Consider the following 18,403-nt stretch of genomic DNA (forward strand, 5'->3'; position numbering starts at 1 on the left):
GGCCTAGACTTTGTGCCTATTTAAAGGCAAGACTGGGTCTAGCAGACATAGTTCAGGTTTAAATTACGCACCACACACGTTTCCTAAAAGTAATCTCATTTTGTGTCGCAAGCATAAATGTTAATTTTATAAGCCACAGACAGACCAAGTCTAAGTCTCGAAATGGTTCTAAAATGCGAAAAACGTATTTATTCATTAATTTATTTGTGTGCTACCACGACGCCGTTAGGAACCCACCAAAACTATAAAGTTCTATTGGACAACCCCAAATCCATGAATTCGATTGGTTCATCTGTGTCCGTCTCCTTAAACGTCCCGACCTGAAACACGGGCACCTCGAAAGCGTGACCAGGTAGCTAGCCGTATTGCATAGCTTCTACTAACAAATATTTAAAATATAATAATAACAATATAGTACCAACATTTAGAATTTCTGGATTTTTTTGACCAACAGGAATGACACACTTTTGTTGTTAGCCCTCCTCGATTTGAAGGTAACTTCATACATCCTGACATGATGCTGTTGCTGCTAACTTGCTAACATTACCGTCTATCCAACCTTAGCATAGGATAATAATGCTCTTAAATTAGAGTATTCGCTTCTCCTTTAACCTTTACGTTACGCCGGCTGCTGCTGGTTATTTTCTGCGTTTTATGTTTGTATTGGTTAGGTGGAGTTCGTAATTGCAAGCAGCTCGTTTAACGGTGCTCAGCTGTGAAAACCTTTACTATCTCTTAGCCTTTATTTGGCTTTTTATAAGACGCTAACGCTATTTTAAGTTTCAAAATCATTATATCAAGCTCAGAGTTCCGTATATGTACAACAATATTAGATTTCAATATACGCATTTGCGTCGATTAACACATTAGGGGAATAAAGTGCTGGTCACAAATCTACGACTTTTGTTTGTCCGTCCAGAGATTGAGCTTGAGCGAGATTGTTCATGTAGAGAAAGGGCAATTTAAAAACAACCATTGTGTGACAGTGTATTTGATGCACCGACCCAACCTTTACTAAGCTTTTCTGATTGCTGATCCAATACTAGTGTTAAATGAATCATCACAATATTAAAGAAACTGCGAACCCGTCCTTATTTCCAGGCAGCATTAGGCTGGACTCGAACTCTTTCCTAACTCTCTCCAATAAGCAGGAAAAAAACCTTCTAAGAATATTAATGAACGGAAGCGATATTTATTAATGAAATAATACGTAACACGAGGATCACGATACCATGAAAAAATAGCGAGGTAATATCTTATTTGTTTTTACCAGTATTATCTTTCCTGTGAAGCAAACTGGCCAAAAGAGACCCTCCCCAATGAGTAGTTTGCTCTTACAGGATGCATTACATTAATAATAATGATAATAACAATAATAATAATTAATACTAATAAAATAATTACAGCAATCGAACTGTTTGGGAACTTTAAATGGAAAGAATTTCTTTTTAACGTCCATCTGCAGCCTGACATCAGCCACCCTCGCTCTTTCTAGCTGAGAGACTTGCAGCATTTAGAGGGAAGTGTAAAGAAGAACTGGTGCACTAAATTAATTATAGTTTTAGACACAAATGATTTTGTAATATAGATTTATAATATAAAATATAACTCTACTTATACGTTGGCGTTCTTATAGTTTAGCAGCTTATGCAGTAAATAAATTACAGTCGTGCACGGAAATTTTGGCAGTGCACAGTTTTTTGTTTGTGTCACTTCAGTTTTTATTTAGATTCTTTTTTGCATGTTTCTGTGATTTGGGAAAGAACAAAAACACGCGTTTCATATGTTTCAGTGACTTTTATTGGCAACAAAATCAAATTGATGCAAAAAAAATGTAAACTGTTGAACCACCTTCTTCATAACTTCTGGATTTCTCTGTGGCATGTTGGATATCGGCTTATGAGCCAAATCCTGACTGATGGCATTTCCTGCCTTATCAATGCTTGAACTTGAAAGTTTTTTTGGGCTTCTGCTTTTCTGCCCATGGTGAGTAAAGACTGACTAAAACTGTCTTTAAGAAAAACATCTTCTTCCATTGATCCAGAAGCAGTTTGGTGCTCCATGTCACTAGGCTAAATTGATGAGGGCTTGGAGATCATGAATTTACCATTTTGGGTCCATGACCATGAAACTCTCCATACTGTAATCTGATCGAGAATCTGGGGCTAGTCCTGTTCTTTAAACAAATCTGATTTATTTGCCAATCAAAGTATTTAAAACTAATGACAATACTAATGACTGTTTTTCACTTTATCAAAGAGATCTAAAAAAAAAGAAATAAATCTAAATAATCAAAATAAAAAACTGACTTGTCAAAGTATGCAACACAAATGTTGTGCTGAAACTTCTGGCCGTCACTACACTTTGTGAGCCAATACTAGTGGCCAATAAAAGTCTGATTTTCTGGTCTGATGTTTATTTTGGGCGGAACAAATGTTTTTTTTGAATACTTAAATTTGAAAAAGTCCAATGGTTCCCGAAAGCATCAACTCTGTGCTTTTTCAGTGATCTTCGGGGTCGTTACACTAATCCCAGGCAGGGATACGATACTACTACTAATAAAAGTGCAGAGTCGCTGCTTTCAGGAACCACTGGAATTATTTCAATTGAGCAAATAGTTCAGGAGTTACACATGTTTGAAACAACCTGTCTGACGCCAGCGACAGGTTAGGCTTTAGAGGCTGAAACCTGTGAGTGGAAACTAAAGCTTTCATGTCAGTCGATTGATTTTCAGATGTGTCTCATTCGCAGGTGGATGTCAGTTGTGTTGACCCGATTGTCTTCTTTTGTCCACAGCCATGTCTTTCCATCAGGATCGTGGGGGTCCCCGGGGAGGAGTGCCTCCTGGCCAGCACGGTGCCAACCAGAACTACAGACCCACCAACATAAGGCCGCCCCCTCCCCAGCCTCCAGTTCCTTCCTACCGTTACGATTCGCAGACTGCCCCCTACATGCCTCCACACCCTGACTTCATGCAGTATCCACCACCAGTTCAATCCCAAACTTCCAATTCTCTTAACCAGTGCCCAGTGCGCCCACCTTTCTCGAAGCCCCCCACCCGACAAGGCTTCCCTGAACCGCCACCTAACTTTCCACCTCCTCCCTTACCCGGCTCCGCAGGTGGTCCCGCTCCAAGGGCGCAGGTGTCTGCTCAAAATGCCTACCACCCTTACATGATGCCTCCTGTGCCCCCACCGCCGCTACCACACCCCCCAATGCCTCCCCCCATGGCCTCTCAATCAATGAACTACCACGCTCCGTACTCCATGAACTACCCCCATCCTCCTCACCCTCCATTCCCTCCTCCTACCTTCAGCTCCAGCTACACCCAAAGCAACACCCAGTTTCAAGCAGACCACAGCATCAGGCATGGGGGGCAGTACAAGTACGAGAAGCCCATGGACAGCAGGAGGTCCCCAGAAAGAGGGTATCGGCACGATGATCACAGGCGGAAGTGCTTTGGCTATGGAGGCCACGGCGACAGGCACAAAATGGAATTTCCTGGAGAGAGGAAGGACCGCGGGAGAAGTCCAGACAGGCGCAGCAGGCAAGAGGGTGGGCGGTATAGGTCTGAATACGACAGAGGCCGGACTCCCCCCAGACACAGGAGCAGGGATCGCAGCAGGTACACAGACGACGCTCTGCCAAATGAAATCAATCAGTGAAATGATTTCCTTTTAACTGCTCTGTCTGTTCACAGAGAGCGGTATCGGCACAGAGACAGTCGGAGATCCCAGTCACCCGACAGGCACAGAAAGAGGCCTCGAAGGTACACGTGTTGCTTTGTTTGGCTTAATGCAGCTGTTGTGAAATAGCACTCATCGATAAACCTTTTAAATCTGTAATAGACAAAGTTTAAGGTCACAAAGAAAAATCCTTGGTTTTGAAAGAAAAGCGTTCATAGTTGTTTTTTAACCAGCATTTCACACATCAGTACAGAAGATGTTTTCAGATTATATAGAGAGAAGAAATTATGCTTTTTCTTTCCTTGAATCATAGAAAAAAATCTCTGCCATTGCTTTACTTCCTGTTTTGACTGCAACAAACGTTTTATTACTCCAGCACTGTTTGAGAGTGTCCTGAAGGTGTTTATTGATTTGAAAACGTGTTTCACATTTTTAAAATGTGCCATGGCGGCTCTTTTTTTGCTTCTCATCCGTAAACACTCTGCATACTCTTTCACGTGATTCACTTTATTTTGAAAAGTCTCAACAGGATCTTGAGCTTTATTGTGAAAGGTTTATGTAGAAAATAAACAAGCAGACACCCATGGTGTTACCCTCGTTGTTGCTAATCACAACGCATAAAAACAGGCGCTTGTCCGTCCGTAGTGTGGTTATATTAAATATAAGATAAAGAGAGAACTTTAAGAAATTAATATAGCCACTACAGTGACCTTTAAAACGATGAAAAAATATTGCCGTAAACAGTTTATTTTGCGACACCACAAAACAAATGATTGCGTAATAGGAAACGATAGACGTTTTTATATCGTCATCTGATACATATCGTTATATCGAACAGCCCTACTTAAGATTTCAAAGCAAGAGACTGTGCACAAGAGAGGTGAAGGAAGGGCTGAGTGGATAGAGGTGATTTGCAACAGAAGGATGGCAGCAAAAGTAAAGGGGAGTTTTACAAGATGACAAAAAGACAGAGAGCAGAGCTGAAGATGCTCAGATTATCATTGGGAGTGACCAGAATAGACAGGATTAGAAATGAGTGTATCAGAGGGACCGCTCGGGTTGAGCGGTTTGGAGGCTCACAGGGTTTGGACTTGTGCAGAGGAGGGAAAGTGGATGTACTGGACAAAGGATGTTGAAGATGGAGCTGTCAAGCAGGAGGAAAAGAGACAGACCTCAGTAAAGATTCATGGATATCTACTTTAAATCAAAGTCATGATACCTAAGATCAAAACCTGAAGGCACCATACTGGTAATGAATCATGTCAAAAAACCTCTGTGGCAGAAAAAACTGGTTTCTTGAGCAGTGGCTCTATTTAGACAGAGGTCATTTTTCAAGCAAAGGAAAGTAGTATCATACAAACAGTTTAACTTATTAATTTCTTGCCGTTTTCTAGTATTAATATATTTTCTTTGATATAATGAGCAAGTGTAAACATGAGACCTCAACTCAGATTTATCCTCATGTCTCATGTTGACTTTTCCTTTTCGTATGTAGCCGGTCAACGAGCAGAGACAGGAAACGTGGTCGCTGGGAGGAGGAGAGGGACAGGAGGTCAGAGAGCTCCTCGGGGCTGAGCAGAGAGCGCAGCTTCTCCGCCATAAGGAGCAGAGACTCTGATGAAGCCTTCAGCGACAGAGACCGAGAGCGGGAGAGAGAGAGGGAACGGGACAGGGAGCGAGAAAAAGTGAAGGAGAAGGGCGATGACGAGAAAGAAGAGGAAGACCTGCTGAAACCTGCCTGGATTCGGTGCACCCACGCAGAGAACTACTATTCCAATGACCCCATGGACCAAGTGGTACTGTTATCTTTCTTTTTTCATAAAGCTAACATTTGCTAAATTCCTGATTTGTAACTCTAACAATATATTTGTCTTTCTTGCCTGAACAAGGGGACAGTAGTTCAGTGGTTATATTACATTCTTAAAAGGAAACTTTGTGAATCTTCTTTCTGCCATTACACTAATTTTGTTTGCAGTGGTGTTAAAGAATAGCTTTTGAAAGATGTGCCCACCCCAAGTAGGCTTGCAACAGACTAATAACAAGAAACCAGAGCAAAAGGAGTACCATAAATTATAAATACTTAAGAAATAATTTGACCTGCTGTCCTTTCTAAGCTTTAGAAACCAGTTCAATAAGCTTATCAACACCAAAACTATTAAATACCCATTTTATTCTGTCATCATTGCCACACCATCCATCTGTCTATTTTCTGTTGGTTGGACCATAGGGTCTAAGCAGTCTAAGCAGATAAGCTCAGCCCTTCTCCCCACTGGCCACCTCCTCATGTTCAGACCGAGCAAGCCGTTTCCCTCTGGTTCATACTGTTCCCAGTAGAAAAAGGTAGTCCCCAGTTGCAGCACTTTCCAGCACCCCACCCAGTGTCTTTAAGAAGGCCGGCTTCCCTGGACGTTTGTTCACAGCATACACGAGGGTAAACCCACAGTTTCTCACTGAGGACGACTACAGACTGGAACAGAGTCCAGCCCCTTTCCAGAGGACCTGTTCCATAGCTCAAGCTGTCCATTGAAGTGAGTCAGACTATATCTAGCCGGTATCTCTAAACCTCACGCACTAAGGCTGAGTCAAACAAATGATGAACGCACAGAGATGTGGTGCAGAATATGCCATGAAAATCCCACTCTAGCGGACAAAAACAGTGCCTTTCATATGTACGCTAACGCTCGTTGCAACTTATCTGGTGCGCGTCTTTTATTTTGACAGCGAATGCTCACCTGCGGACCACTTATGTGCACCCCTGCATATATCGATACATTCCATATCCTCTTGAAGACCCAACATAGCAGAACATTTATGAACACCTAACAAAAGCGTGCATATCTGTAGTTATGCACTTACATGTGTTGTGAGTAAATAAAGTACCATAGATCTTTATGTATTTTTACTTCGTATATTTACTTGTGATATTTTTTGGATTGGTGGCTTTGTAGCAGTATGTTTTTCAGTCAGTCAGTTAAGCTGACACTCAAATAACATCTTATTGCCACTTTTTCTTCTTTTAGCAAATCCTTCTCAAATGCTTTTCTGAAGTCTTTGGATCTTGTAGATACTGACACCTACTTTTTCTCCTCTCTCCTCGCTGACCTTTATCCGTAGTCTCTAATGCTTGGTGTCCTCAGCTCCTTTCTCTCCCCACATATTACACATTCTGGCAGACAGTTGACCTGTCCTTAAAGGAAAACTGAAGTGATATTAAATGTCAAGCGGGAACCCAACTTTACTTGTAAGCATCCTTCACAAACAGATTTAGCTCTCCTGTGTCTCTGTTATGACAGAGAGGATGTTACCTTTGGGTGTCAATTACTGTAGCTGTGCCAGATGTGTGTAGAACTGCACTTACACTGTGATTACACTTCACAGTGGTCCAAGCTTTGTAATAATTTAAGATACATTTCTATTGGAAAGCAGATCATTTTCTCTTTTAAAGGCATAAGTATGTTTTGCAGTTTTGTTTGTGACATTGTTATACCACCTAACTTCACATTTTGTCTTGATCAATAGACTGTTAGTGTGAGTATATTAAAGAAACTCAAATATAGTTGTGCTTAAGTTTTAAAAAGTCAGTGTGCATCCTGGAGGCCTGTGGGTTTGAGACTGACCGTGTAATCCCAGAATCCTCCTGATTAGAGTCCAGCTGGGGTTCTTTGTTGCATGTCATCCCCTCTGGCTCAGTCCTCATTTCCTCTTTGCTCAGAACCGTCTCCAGTGAAAGCATAAAAAAACACACAAAAGTAAACATAGTTTTAGTTCTGGCAGCCCACAAAATCAAGCTCAGCTACAATCCCACCAGACCAGCTCATCTCATCTCAATGCCAACCTTCATCAGCTGGTGCATCCTGTCAGCATGTCTTGTATAGAGTGCACAGTCTAAAATTCAACTGACAGTCTGATATTTCTATGTGATTTTATTATATTTTTAATAATAAAAAGGTTTCCTTCCATCAGTTGTCATTGTTCTCCTACAACTTTACATCCATCTGCACATCCATCCATTTTCTGCTGTTTCTGAGGGTTTGGGTTGTGGGGGCAGGAGTCTGAGTAAGATGCCCAGGCCTTCTTCTTCCCAGCCACCTCCTCCATCTTTTCTGGGCATTTTTAAGCCAGCATAGAGATGTGAATCTCCAGTGTGTCCCGGGTCTGCCCCAAAACACCTACACTGGGAGGTCCTCAGTGGGCGTTTACATCAAATGGCCAAACTGGCTCCTTTCAATGTGGAGCACTAGCAGTTCTACTTCAAGCCCTTCAGCCTGTCTCTATGGCAGGAGCAGACACATATGGAGAAAGCTCGTGTCCACCGCTTATTCCCATAATCTCATTCTTTTGGTCTCTATCTAAAGCTCTTGGCTATAGGCGAGAGTAAAATGTAGAATTTTAACCGATAGCTTTCACGGCCTGCTCTCTTTTCAATACAACAAACCAATACCTCAACTTGGGGCAGCAGTTCCACACTTTTCCAGTTGAGAACCATGATCTCAGACTTGGAGGTCCTAATTCTCATCCCGTCTGCTCTACACTTGGCTACAGTCTGTTACAGTATGAAGTGGAGGTCTACTCACAATGATGCCAATAGAACCACATCATCTACAAAACAGGGCAAATGATCCAGAGACCACCAGACAGCATTTCATATGAACTGGCCCATTGGTATAATATTTAATGGAAAGATATCACCCCAACCGGTTGCGGCAGATGTCCACCCCTCCCTGAGCCTGGTTTTGCCCACTGTCACCAAAGTGCTTGCTCATAGGGGGTCATATGATGGGTTTTTCTCTGTATGTATTATTGTAGGACCTACCTTACAATATAAAGCGACTTGAGGCGACTGATGTTGTGATTTAGCGCTGTATAAATAGTTTACAGTATAAACAGTCAGTGTATCAGTATAAAATATACAGGAATACTTGTATGACCACCACCCCAACCTCAGTTCTTTTAGATTCGGTTGCTTGAGGGTTAATTAGAGATGCATTATCTTAGGCTTCACTTAAGAGTGGGAGCTACATGAGGCATACTGCACTATAAATAATAATAATAATCAATGAGCACAGGAGGAAATTATAATTTTCTTTCGACTAAAGTGGCTCTGACTGAAATATCCATTAAATATTAAAATGTTAGTTTGACTAAAAGATCCTGGAATCCTTTCTCAGTCTACAACTTTTCCATTTAACTTTCAGCAGTTGAACAAACTTGGCTTGTTGCATTTGAACTGCTGTATTTCAGGGAGACTCTACAGTGGTGGGAACGAGTAAACTGCGTGATCTGTACGAGCGCTTTGAGGAAGAGCTGGGAAACAGACAGGAGCGAGCCAAGGCTGCTCGACCCAAATGGGAGCCGCCCAAGACCAAACTGGACGAGGACCCAGGTTAGTTGTGCTATTTTTATATTTTAGCTTTAACCTCAGTCTTTAAACTTAATTCTGTAAAGGAGATCTATTATGCTCATTTCAAGCTCCACATTTTGTTCTGATTGGCTGCCCTTTGTCAGAGGAAGATTTGAACAGCAAGTAGGCGGGGCTTATTTACCTGAGATGGCCATATAAGGAATTTCCTATCTAAATGACATCATATAGGGCCAAGAGTATAAAAAAACTTGCTGAAACTGAGTGTTTAGAGCCATCTAAGACAGAGAATTTTACATACACTGCCCTCATCATTTGTAACTGGCAATGTTTAATATCTGCTATTGTGACTGTATGTATGTATGATCGTCTTTAAATAAACCCTTGGCCTGCACATACTTGTGTTACCAAATAAAAGCCATCAGCTAAAACATCTGTTGACAACCTTTTTTATTGATATGGGGAAAAAAAGCTTGCTATCTTCTCAGCAGTGCATTGGGGCGAGACAGAGATTAAGTTATGTTTCTGATTTTATCTGCAGGGCTGTCAGCCCGATTGTCTATTTCACCAGCGCAATAATATAAATCTTACTCAGGGAGATCCAATTTGCTAAATATGCTGCTCTGGGCGCCGACTTCACAATCAAACACTCGAGTTAAAGTGCTGATAAGAATTAAAGACTCTGCTTAGCTAAGGGCCACAAACCATTCAGCAGAATGGTAATTATAATCCTCATTTTGGTTTGAGGTTTGTTTTCGGTGAGGGAGAATGACAAGTGAGAGAGGAGGAGAGAAAACACAAGTGCCAGATGTCAACTTTGGCAAGTGCACCCTGCTTTTAATCTCACGGATGCATTAAAGACTGCAACTGGCATGAAAATTGGAAATTGTTATGAACAACAGTGTTTAGACAACGAAACCACCACAGTTAGCTGTTAGTCATGCTAAACTCTATTTGTTTGCATAATGAAAGATTAAGCAAGTGCAAATTGGGTAACAGATCTTAAGGTTTGCGGTGTCATCTACACAGCCAGGGTGAGTATTCCTCCTCAAGAGTTGGCAGAGCCCGAGCGCGCAGTTTTAAAGCATTTTGACAGATTACTTTACTTTGACTCTGCCTTGTGAGTGTAATACTTTGCGAGGGCACAGCTGAGCAGAGGAACTTAACCACTCGACCAGCTCCGGCTCGCCGAATTAGTTTTAATCGTTAGCCGCGTAGCATTCACATGATTAAAGACCTTCTTGCACTGTGGTTTCAGATGACAGCAGCAGCGACTCAGACTGTGAGTCAGAAGGCGAAGGAACCACCTGCTCCAGCAGCTCTGACTCAGAGGTTTTTGATGTCATCGCTGAGATCAAAAGGAAGAAAGCTCACCCCGACCGGCTGCACGAGGAGCTCTGGTACAATGACCCCGGGGAGGTTAGTGTGTCTTAACAAAAGGATGCCGAGGATAGATTGTTCTATCTTCTGTGTATACCTCTTGAATTCATGCCCGACAAAGTATTAAATCATACGGAATATCTCAATCTGAAAGCATTCCTGAAATACTGGAAGACATACTGTCGATGTGAGAACGATAAGGCAGCTGCACAGACAGGCTGAAACCTTTAACCAAAACATTTGGTTTTTTGACAACAGCTGACTTTATATTCATTTTTGAATCAATGATTTTAAAAGTTAAAGTAAATCAATCAAATAACATTTTTTTTACACGTGCACTACAGCCCAGAACTTTCAAAGACATCACCCCGCAGAGAAACAAGTGAGAATGCAGATGTCCCCTGCAGCCAGAACAGACATTAAATGGTCCTTAACCTGCCAGCTCTCTAGATCAAAGTCCTTGTGATTTATGCCTATGTGATAACTGATGATGTTAACTCTCCTGCCCCCCTGTACTCTCTACCAAGGAAGAACCCTCTCCAAAACCAAACAGACTATTTCCAGCGCTTAGATGTAATCTGATGTGCTGGCTCCTGCTGTGCAATGTGAAATTGACTTGATACTGGCCCTGCATTGTGAATAAAAGCAGGAAAACTGCAGAGACCTCACTTTGCGTTAGACCAGAGACATTATAAGAAAAGCACTCAAGTAATCCTGAATTAAAACCTCAAGCAGAATTTTGCATCAGCAAAATATGACTTTGCAATCTCAGTTTTTTTTTAATCTGTCAGATTTAACTAAGTCTACACATACGTTTATGTATGTCTCACTTAACGAAATAAATTCATCAGACAACATAAATAATATATTATATTTTTTAGGAAATAACAGTAATTTAGTTTTAACATCACACTTCCATATTTTAGTTACTAAATGTGTGAATTACTAAGTTATTATTGGTGTTTTTCCTCCATTTAACTGGTATTTATTTATATAAAAAGATTGAATATCCAATCCATGAGCCATCATCACAATACTCAGAGGTCAGACTCCACCTGGTTTTGATCTTGGCCTTCATTGATCTCAGTGACACACTTTTATGTGTGTTTCGACCAGACATCGAAGCATGTCAAACACCTGCCAAACCACTGTTTTTATGGTGCCGTAACACTAGGTGTCTCCAACAACACATTTTCCTGACACATGCACTCGCAGTTCCACACAGGCTGGACCCGTTTTGCTTGTAGAAGTCTTTAAATTCTTTGTGGCATAAATTCAACAAGGTGCTCAAAACATTCCTCAGATTTTGATCTATATTTACATGATGGCATCACACAGTTGCTGCAGAGTTTTTGGTGGCACATGCGTGATGTGAAACCCCCATTCCACCACAGCTCTATTAGATGGAGATCTGGTGACTGTGGAGGGCATTTGAGTACACTGTTGTTTTCAAGAAACCAGTTTGAGAGGATCTCAGCTTTGTGACATGACACATTATGTTGCTGAAAGCAGCCATAAGAAGGTGGGTACACTGTGGTCATCATGGGATACCAAGAAAATATCCCACACACTAGTACACCACCACCACCCTGAACGGAAACAAGGGAAGATGGATCCATGCTTTCCTGTTTCATTCAATTTAGAACCGTCCAAATGTTGCAGCAGAAATTGAGATTCATCGGGCTAGACAGACTCATCAAAGTTAGACAACAGAAGACTGTTGTCTAACTTTGATGAGTCTGTATGAATTGTAGCCTTAGTCTCCTGTTCGTCGCTGACAGGAGCGGGGCACCTGGTGTGGGCTTCTGCTGCTGTAGCCCATCTGCTTCAAGGTTCGACATGTGCTCTTCTGAAAACGTTGGTTAAAAGGAGGCGTTATTTAAGTTACTGATGTACTCTTGTCAACTCACTGAGCTGCTGCTCAGTGGATAGTTTGTCTGTTGAGACCATTCTCTGTAAACACTGTAGGTGGTCGTGTAGGTAAATCCCAGTAGATGCGCAGTTTCTGAAATACTTGGACCAGCCTGCCTTTTCTTCCTCATTCTGGTGGCTGGTTTGAACTTCACCGGAGGATCTTGACCATGTCTTAATGCCTAAGTGCACTGAGTTGCTGCCATCTCACTGGCTCACTAGGTGTTTGCATAACAAGCAGTAGAACAGTTATGCTCTACTGCTTGTAAACTTCTCACAGGTAACTTTATATACCATATAAAGTTACCTGTGAGAGTATATACTAGTTTTAAGACAGTAGATAAACTGCTGTCCAGTAAAGCCTGACTTATTTCTGCCACGTGTATTACAACAGCATGGCTCTGTAATCAAAGAGTAGAAGAAGAACGAGTAGAAGAAAGCTTGTCAAAAAGGCTGTAGGGCATCCATATGATCATTGCAGTCCAGTATTCATCTGTGTTAGATCCACATAGGTAAAATAAATACTGACTTTAAATAATCCAATAAAGAAGAAAGAAACCGTACCAGCTATGCTGTTGGAACTGAGGATAATCTGCACATTACTTAACTCCACAACAGACTTCAAACTCGATAAGACTGCAAAAAACATTTGAAAAAAGCAGAATGTAAGAGTTGATTGTTGTGGCCATAAATATCTAGTGTAGCTACAGTAAGGACTCCATTTCTTCCCTGTTGGCTTCTAAAGTCTTTTTGTAAATATCTGAAACCACTAACAGCACATACAACCAAAGTCCTTCTATAAAGAAGTCTTCAAACTCAGCAGCCAGCAGAGCCTCTGGGCATTTATTTTGAAGCTGCTGTCTACATAAATGTGAAAAGAGCCATAACTTTTATTTCAGTGGGACATAAAAAAACAGATATATAGACTCACCAGCCAAATCTAACAATCTGCTTTTCCACCTGCAGGTTGGACTTCTAGTATCCACAGAAAGAGTAACACAATCCTACAGCTTCATTAGTGGCTCAATCCAGGCACCAGAGCACTGAACAATGCCACGCTAATTCATGTTTTGAATACACCTAGCTACATCTTTACTGCAAGGGAAATTACTGATGTGTGAATAAGTCTGCCACCAACCACTTGAAACTGCCGTGACCCTCGTGTCAATGGAACGTGGTTGGTTCACAGGTTTCCTGGTTTGGGTCTTTATTGGCTTTTTGGTTGCGGTGACAGGACAGCCGACTTTCACATTTTAGGTATTCTGGGTATTGTTGTCTCGTCTCTATGTCAGTTGCACGCTTCCTCTTTCTGCTTTGAATAAATGTCATTTCCACTTGATGGAAAGACGGTGTGTAATAAAGTTATAGGCCAGCAGTTTTATTGTGAGGATATGTATTGCGGAGACAGTGTCACAAAGTGAAGTTTAAAAAGTCAAAACTTCAAACTGCAGCAAAGAAATAAAGGTCAGGAGTCTGCAGTTTAGAGATGTAAAATGTTGAGCAGCCCCTGTGTTATACATGGCAAGTGAAGCAGTTCTGTCTGATTTACGTATTTTCTTTCTGTCCAGATGAATGATGGTCCCCTGTGTAAGTGCAGTGCCAAGGCCAGACGTACAGGGATCCGCCACAGCATCTACCCGGGAGAAGAGGTATGACACGCCATGAATAAATCACCCTTTCATAACCTTGAAGTTGTGCCACGCGGGGGCAAGGGCATTATTTTAGTCAGGCTAAAAGCATTTTCTATACAGAGGCCATCTTCTATTGTGTTAAAGGCGCGATAAGTGAGACAGAAGCATCTTAAAGAACAAAAGGATATTGCATTTCAGGAAAATTTGACTGGGGAGTTGCGTCCGAGTGATTCATCGGCTATTTTTCCACACACTGAGATAGATTTTCTTTTATGACTCACTTTCTTACTTTGCTGTGTTTTGGAACTATAACTCCCACCAGCCGCGTGCTCATCTAACAAGTAAAATGCATTTTATCTACAAAAAGCTCAGTCGTTCAGTTTCTTTTGCCTTTATGCCCAGTAGGAAATGATCAAACTCTGGGATTGTTTAATGAATCCTTAATGACTTTATTAACCAATGATAGGTACGTTAAATAGTGGTAAATGTGCATCATCCTCCAGACAAAGGCGGGTAAATGTCTGCTCCATACTCACTTGTTTGGGGATGTATATTTGATTGATTGATTGATTTTTATTTTTTTTTTAAGTAATATTTTCTGTCTTAAAAATCTGCCTTGAGTTAATTAGTGCGTTAATTTCTTGTTGCTCTTTGTTGACCTGGAAGTTGTTAGTCAATTATTTGTTTTAATAAGTTTCTAATGTGTATTGACTTTATAATTATGCTCATTATAGGATGCCAATTAAGCTTTTACTCATCACTCATACCAGCAGTTTGTCTTCATAATAACCTCTGCAAACATGCTTTGCTCTTCACTTACTTCTGCACTCAACAAGATGCCTCTGCGTGACTGCATTCATCTGCAGAAGGGAACAGCAATGCCCCCCCCCCCTTTTTTTTTTTCCAGTCGGCTCAACCAGCTAATGAGTGAAATCCTATAAAGAGTCCATTAGCAGAACAATCCACTGTATATGCTTAAGTAATTTCTCAAGAAAACTGGAAAATATGTTGCAGTTTAACCTTCATAATTAGAACATTTTGATGCCTTTTTCGCTCTAAATCGGTATAAATTGAATGTTTTTTGGCTTGATTATAAAGGACCAAGAAGGTGAATGACAGATTGGAATTAAAATACTTTAAAAGTAGACTGAAAAGATGGAATTAGCCACTGTGGCTAATCGCTGTTTTGGTCAGTGTTGTATTCATTAAAGCAGCGGTCCCCAAACTTTTTTGCGCCATGGACCGGTTTGTCAGACAATATTTAAGGTGTAAATACAACAAAGTAAAATGATGCGGCCAAGACAAAAACTGTGGTATTTTGTAAATATAATAATAAATACAAATTCACTGTGTAATTGTGTAACTTTATTAGCAGCGTTCTCCTGAAATGCGCCAACAACAATGAGAGTAACATCCTCCTCTCTGCCCCTTAATGCTCTCTGGTCGCTATGGTGACGTGTGTTTTATTTTGAAAGAAATATTTACACAACTATAACACAGGAAAAGACCCAGGGTAACAGAGTTAACCATAAAAACCCTGAAAACCATATATTTCACACACGAGCCTCGCGGCCCGGTACCAAATAACTCACAGACCGGTACCGGTCCATGGCCCAGGGGTTGGGAACCGCTGCATAAAGAATTGTTGTTGTTGTTGTTATAATTGTTGTTGTTGTTATTGTTAGCCAGCCTCAAGTGGCCATTTGAGGAACTGCAATTTTTTGACACTTTGATGTTCGCATCACCGTTAAAGTTGCTGTCCTATGAGTCTATAAAGGAAAAAAGGGAGTTTCAGTTCATTCATGATTTGTACCTCTTACATTTACTTAAATTCGCTCATAAATGTCGAGCACAGAGGAACACCTCGTTGTCAAATATTGACTTTTTAAAATCTTTTCCAGCCTGTGAAACGGTGCCGTCCAATGAACAACAACGCTGGCAAACTGTTCCACTACAGGATCACTGTGTCACCTCCCACCAACTTCCTGGTATAACTTAAAATAAACAACTAGGTTGAATACATGCTAACACATTGTTCTGATTGTTTATATTCACAGCACTCTACCTAAACTGCAGCGCTGTGTTTGCATGCTCGTGAGACTGTTCTTGTTCTTTTCTGTTCCAGACCGACAGGCCGACAGTGATTGAGTACGATGACCACGAGTACCTGTTTGAAGGCTTCTCTCTCTTCTCCCACACTCCTCTCACTAACGTAAGCCTGCTTTGAATTGTTAGCAGCTCGGGCGGTAAGCCATGAATTTTCCACCACAGCACTCTCAGGTTTTTGACAGTAACAGTGGGTGTCAGTGTAAAGTCATTTTTCTCAGTTATGCTGTTGTGTTTTATAGTTTCTATTTTTATTTATTTACTTGTTCGGAGTCGGCAGTTCCTTTTGCGTTGAGCTTTTCGGAGGCGAGTGTCACACTGGGTTTACTCTATTTTGTTTGTAAGTGTCATGTTAAGCATCACAAAGGTGAAGTATAAGTGTACTGGGTTGGTTACGACTTCCTCATTGACATTTCACCTCGGGGGAGTCTTTTTCTGCACCAATGCTTGATATAGTGTGTTATTCATAGATATGTGCAGCTTCACTAATGACTTAAAGGCCAAAAGGTTGTCTGGTAGAAACAGGATACACAAACCTAAATGCTAAAGTGTTTTTTGTGGATTGTTTCTTTCATTGGTGATATTTTAGGGCTTTTTTTTGGAAACTCATTACTAGGATCCTGCTCATTAACCTTAGGGTTGCAAGAGGTATTCACATATACATAAATCTTGCACATCAGTTACCTTGCAGCTACATGAGGTCGAAAACAACAAGAGGAAAAGGAACCACATGTGTAATCTCTGTATATAAAGTCCAGTCACTGAAGTCCATGCAGTTAGAAAACAAAAACACATAAGGGATTTGGGGAAAAATAGCACCTGAGTTTGTGCCATCGTGTAACGGTACATGAAAATACAACGGGGTTTTTTTCCCCCACACCATCTCAATCTTCCCTCATTTCCCCACCTTGCACACCTGATGTGGCTGCATGCAGGGTTTTGCCTTCTTTCACAAAACGAAATGATGTATTAAAGCAGTTGAAAGGTCACTGCTTTAATACATTTGAAGAGATCCAGCGCACATCATTGTGCAAGCAGTCACAATGGAGCTTCCAGAAAGCGATTTAAAAATAGCAGAAAACCCTGGAAGCATGTCAGCGCCACACAAGGAGACTTTGTTCAAGGGGACATCAGCCAAATTAAAATCGGGCATTAGTTTTGATTTATATGGGTGGAGCTGCAGAAGTTTGCAATAGCAAACTGATAGAGTACCCTTCTTAATACATTTTTCTTATTTTTTTTTTTTTTATTCCCTTTTCCCTCTTACGTGTGAGCCTGCCTGCTCGAAAGCCTGCGGTTTAAAAAGCCCAGGCCCACGATCAGTTGTGCAGCTCAGTCAGATCTAGATTGCCTGTGATGGGACACTCTCAACCTTCTACGTGTCTGTTGAGGCAACACATCATTTTTTCGTATTTTCAGCATTTAAGTGGACCATCCCTCCTCCTTTTAGCTCCACTCTTGTCAGAAATAACTTCAAATCGACTCTTGGCTTCGGGTCGACTTCTTTGTCGCGTGGACAAAGTGCTCCTCTCTCCCAGGGCTGACCTTGTCACAGAGTCCTCTTGCTCACTTTTGAAGGCCCATCAGTGACTGTCAAACACTAGAGTGGCTGTGATTTGAGAGGAGCCTCTCTTTCTCGCCGTCCCCCAAAGTGGAAGTTTTAAAGAAGAGAGAAATCAGCCGAGGGGATCACCAAACGCCGTTTCTGGAATATTTCCCTCCCCTCTCTACGCATGTGTGTGTTTTTCCTGCACGTTTGAATACTAGAGCACTCTGTCAATATCCCCTCTAGCTTGAAAAGAACCCAGAGGATTAGGCATGATTTGAACTGGATAATTTACGCGGCCCTTGTTAAAAGCTGGGGTAAACTCTTCGTGGCAGTGCGGGGATTAGGAAGCGCAGAGTCTGCTGATATTAGCCCCCTGCTAGTTGGCTGCTGGGATGGGCAAGAATGAAAGTAGCTCCCAGGTTAATCTCTTAAAATGGACCCCTGCGCTCGAACAACAAAGACCGTGTAACTAGGGAGATTAAACACAGAAGAGCAGGCTTATCTATTTAGCATGATTTCATTTAGTTAATTTTCAAGAGTCAGGTGCTCACGCCTGTGTGAGTGAGTGGGGGGAGAGCACTTGTACATGTGTGTTTGAGTTGCTTGTTTTTTTCCATGTGGTTTCCAAATATTCCAACAGATGTGAGCTAGCTCCACTGAAGACAAAAAAACACCCCAAAAACAAGGTTTTAATGAGTTTCCTTGCAAAGCTGTGACCTCTGCCTAACGCCATGGTAATGAGTCGGTCTGTCCTTTCTTCTTCTCGTCCTTTGCTCCTTTC

The 18,403-nt window shown here is 41.4% G+C and overlaps 1 protein-coding gene across 4 annotated transcripts in view; it reads left to right on the plus strand.

Annotated features, from left to right (window-relative positions):
* Positions 1-281: 281 nt before the first annotated feature.
* The window catches only part of drosha (drosha ribonuclease III), a 143,826-nt gene continuing 125,704 nt past the window's right edge, over positions 282-18,403 (plus strand). For 2 of the 4 annotated variants that reach the window (XM_085286692.1, XM_085286695.1), the window contains exons 1-9: positions 322-494; positions 2,797-3,625; positions 3,701-3,769; positions 5,182-5,482; positions 8,928-9,069; positions 10,304-10,464; positions 13,905-13,985; positions 15,869-15,955; positions 16,093-16,179. In XM_085286692.1, the coding sequence (XP_085142818.1) occupies positions 2,799-3,625; positions 3,701-3,769; positions 5,182-5,482; positions 8,928-9,069; positions 10,304-10,464; positions 13,905-13,985; positions 15,869-15,955; positions 16,093-16,179 (1,755 nt within the window). In that variant the 5' untranslated portion in view covers positions 322-494; positions 2,797-2,798. Of the gene's footprint in view, positions 495-2,796; positions 3,626-3,700; positions 3,770-5,181; positions 5,483-8,927; positions 9,070-10,303; positions 10,465-13,904; positions 13,986-15,868; positions 15,956-16,092; positions 16,180-18,403 lie in introns of all 4 variants that reach the window. The other 2 variants (XM_085286693.1, XM_085286694.1) reach the window with 2 other exon arrangements.

Source organism: Mchenga conophoros, linkage group LG9 (genome assembly GCF_057382185.1).
Source record: "Mchenga conophoros isolate Kocher_MC1m ecotype Shallow Benthic linkage group LG9, M_conophoros_male_GT1.1, whole genome shotgun sequence".
NCBI classification, from domain to species: Eukaryota; Metazoa; Chordata; class Actinopteri; order Cichliformes; family Cichlidae; genus Mchenga; species Mchenga conophoros.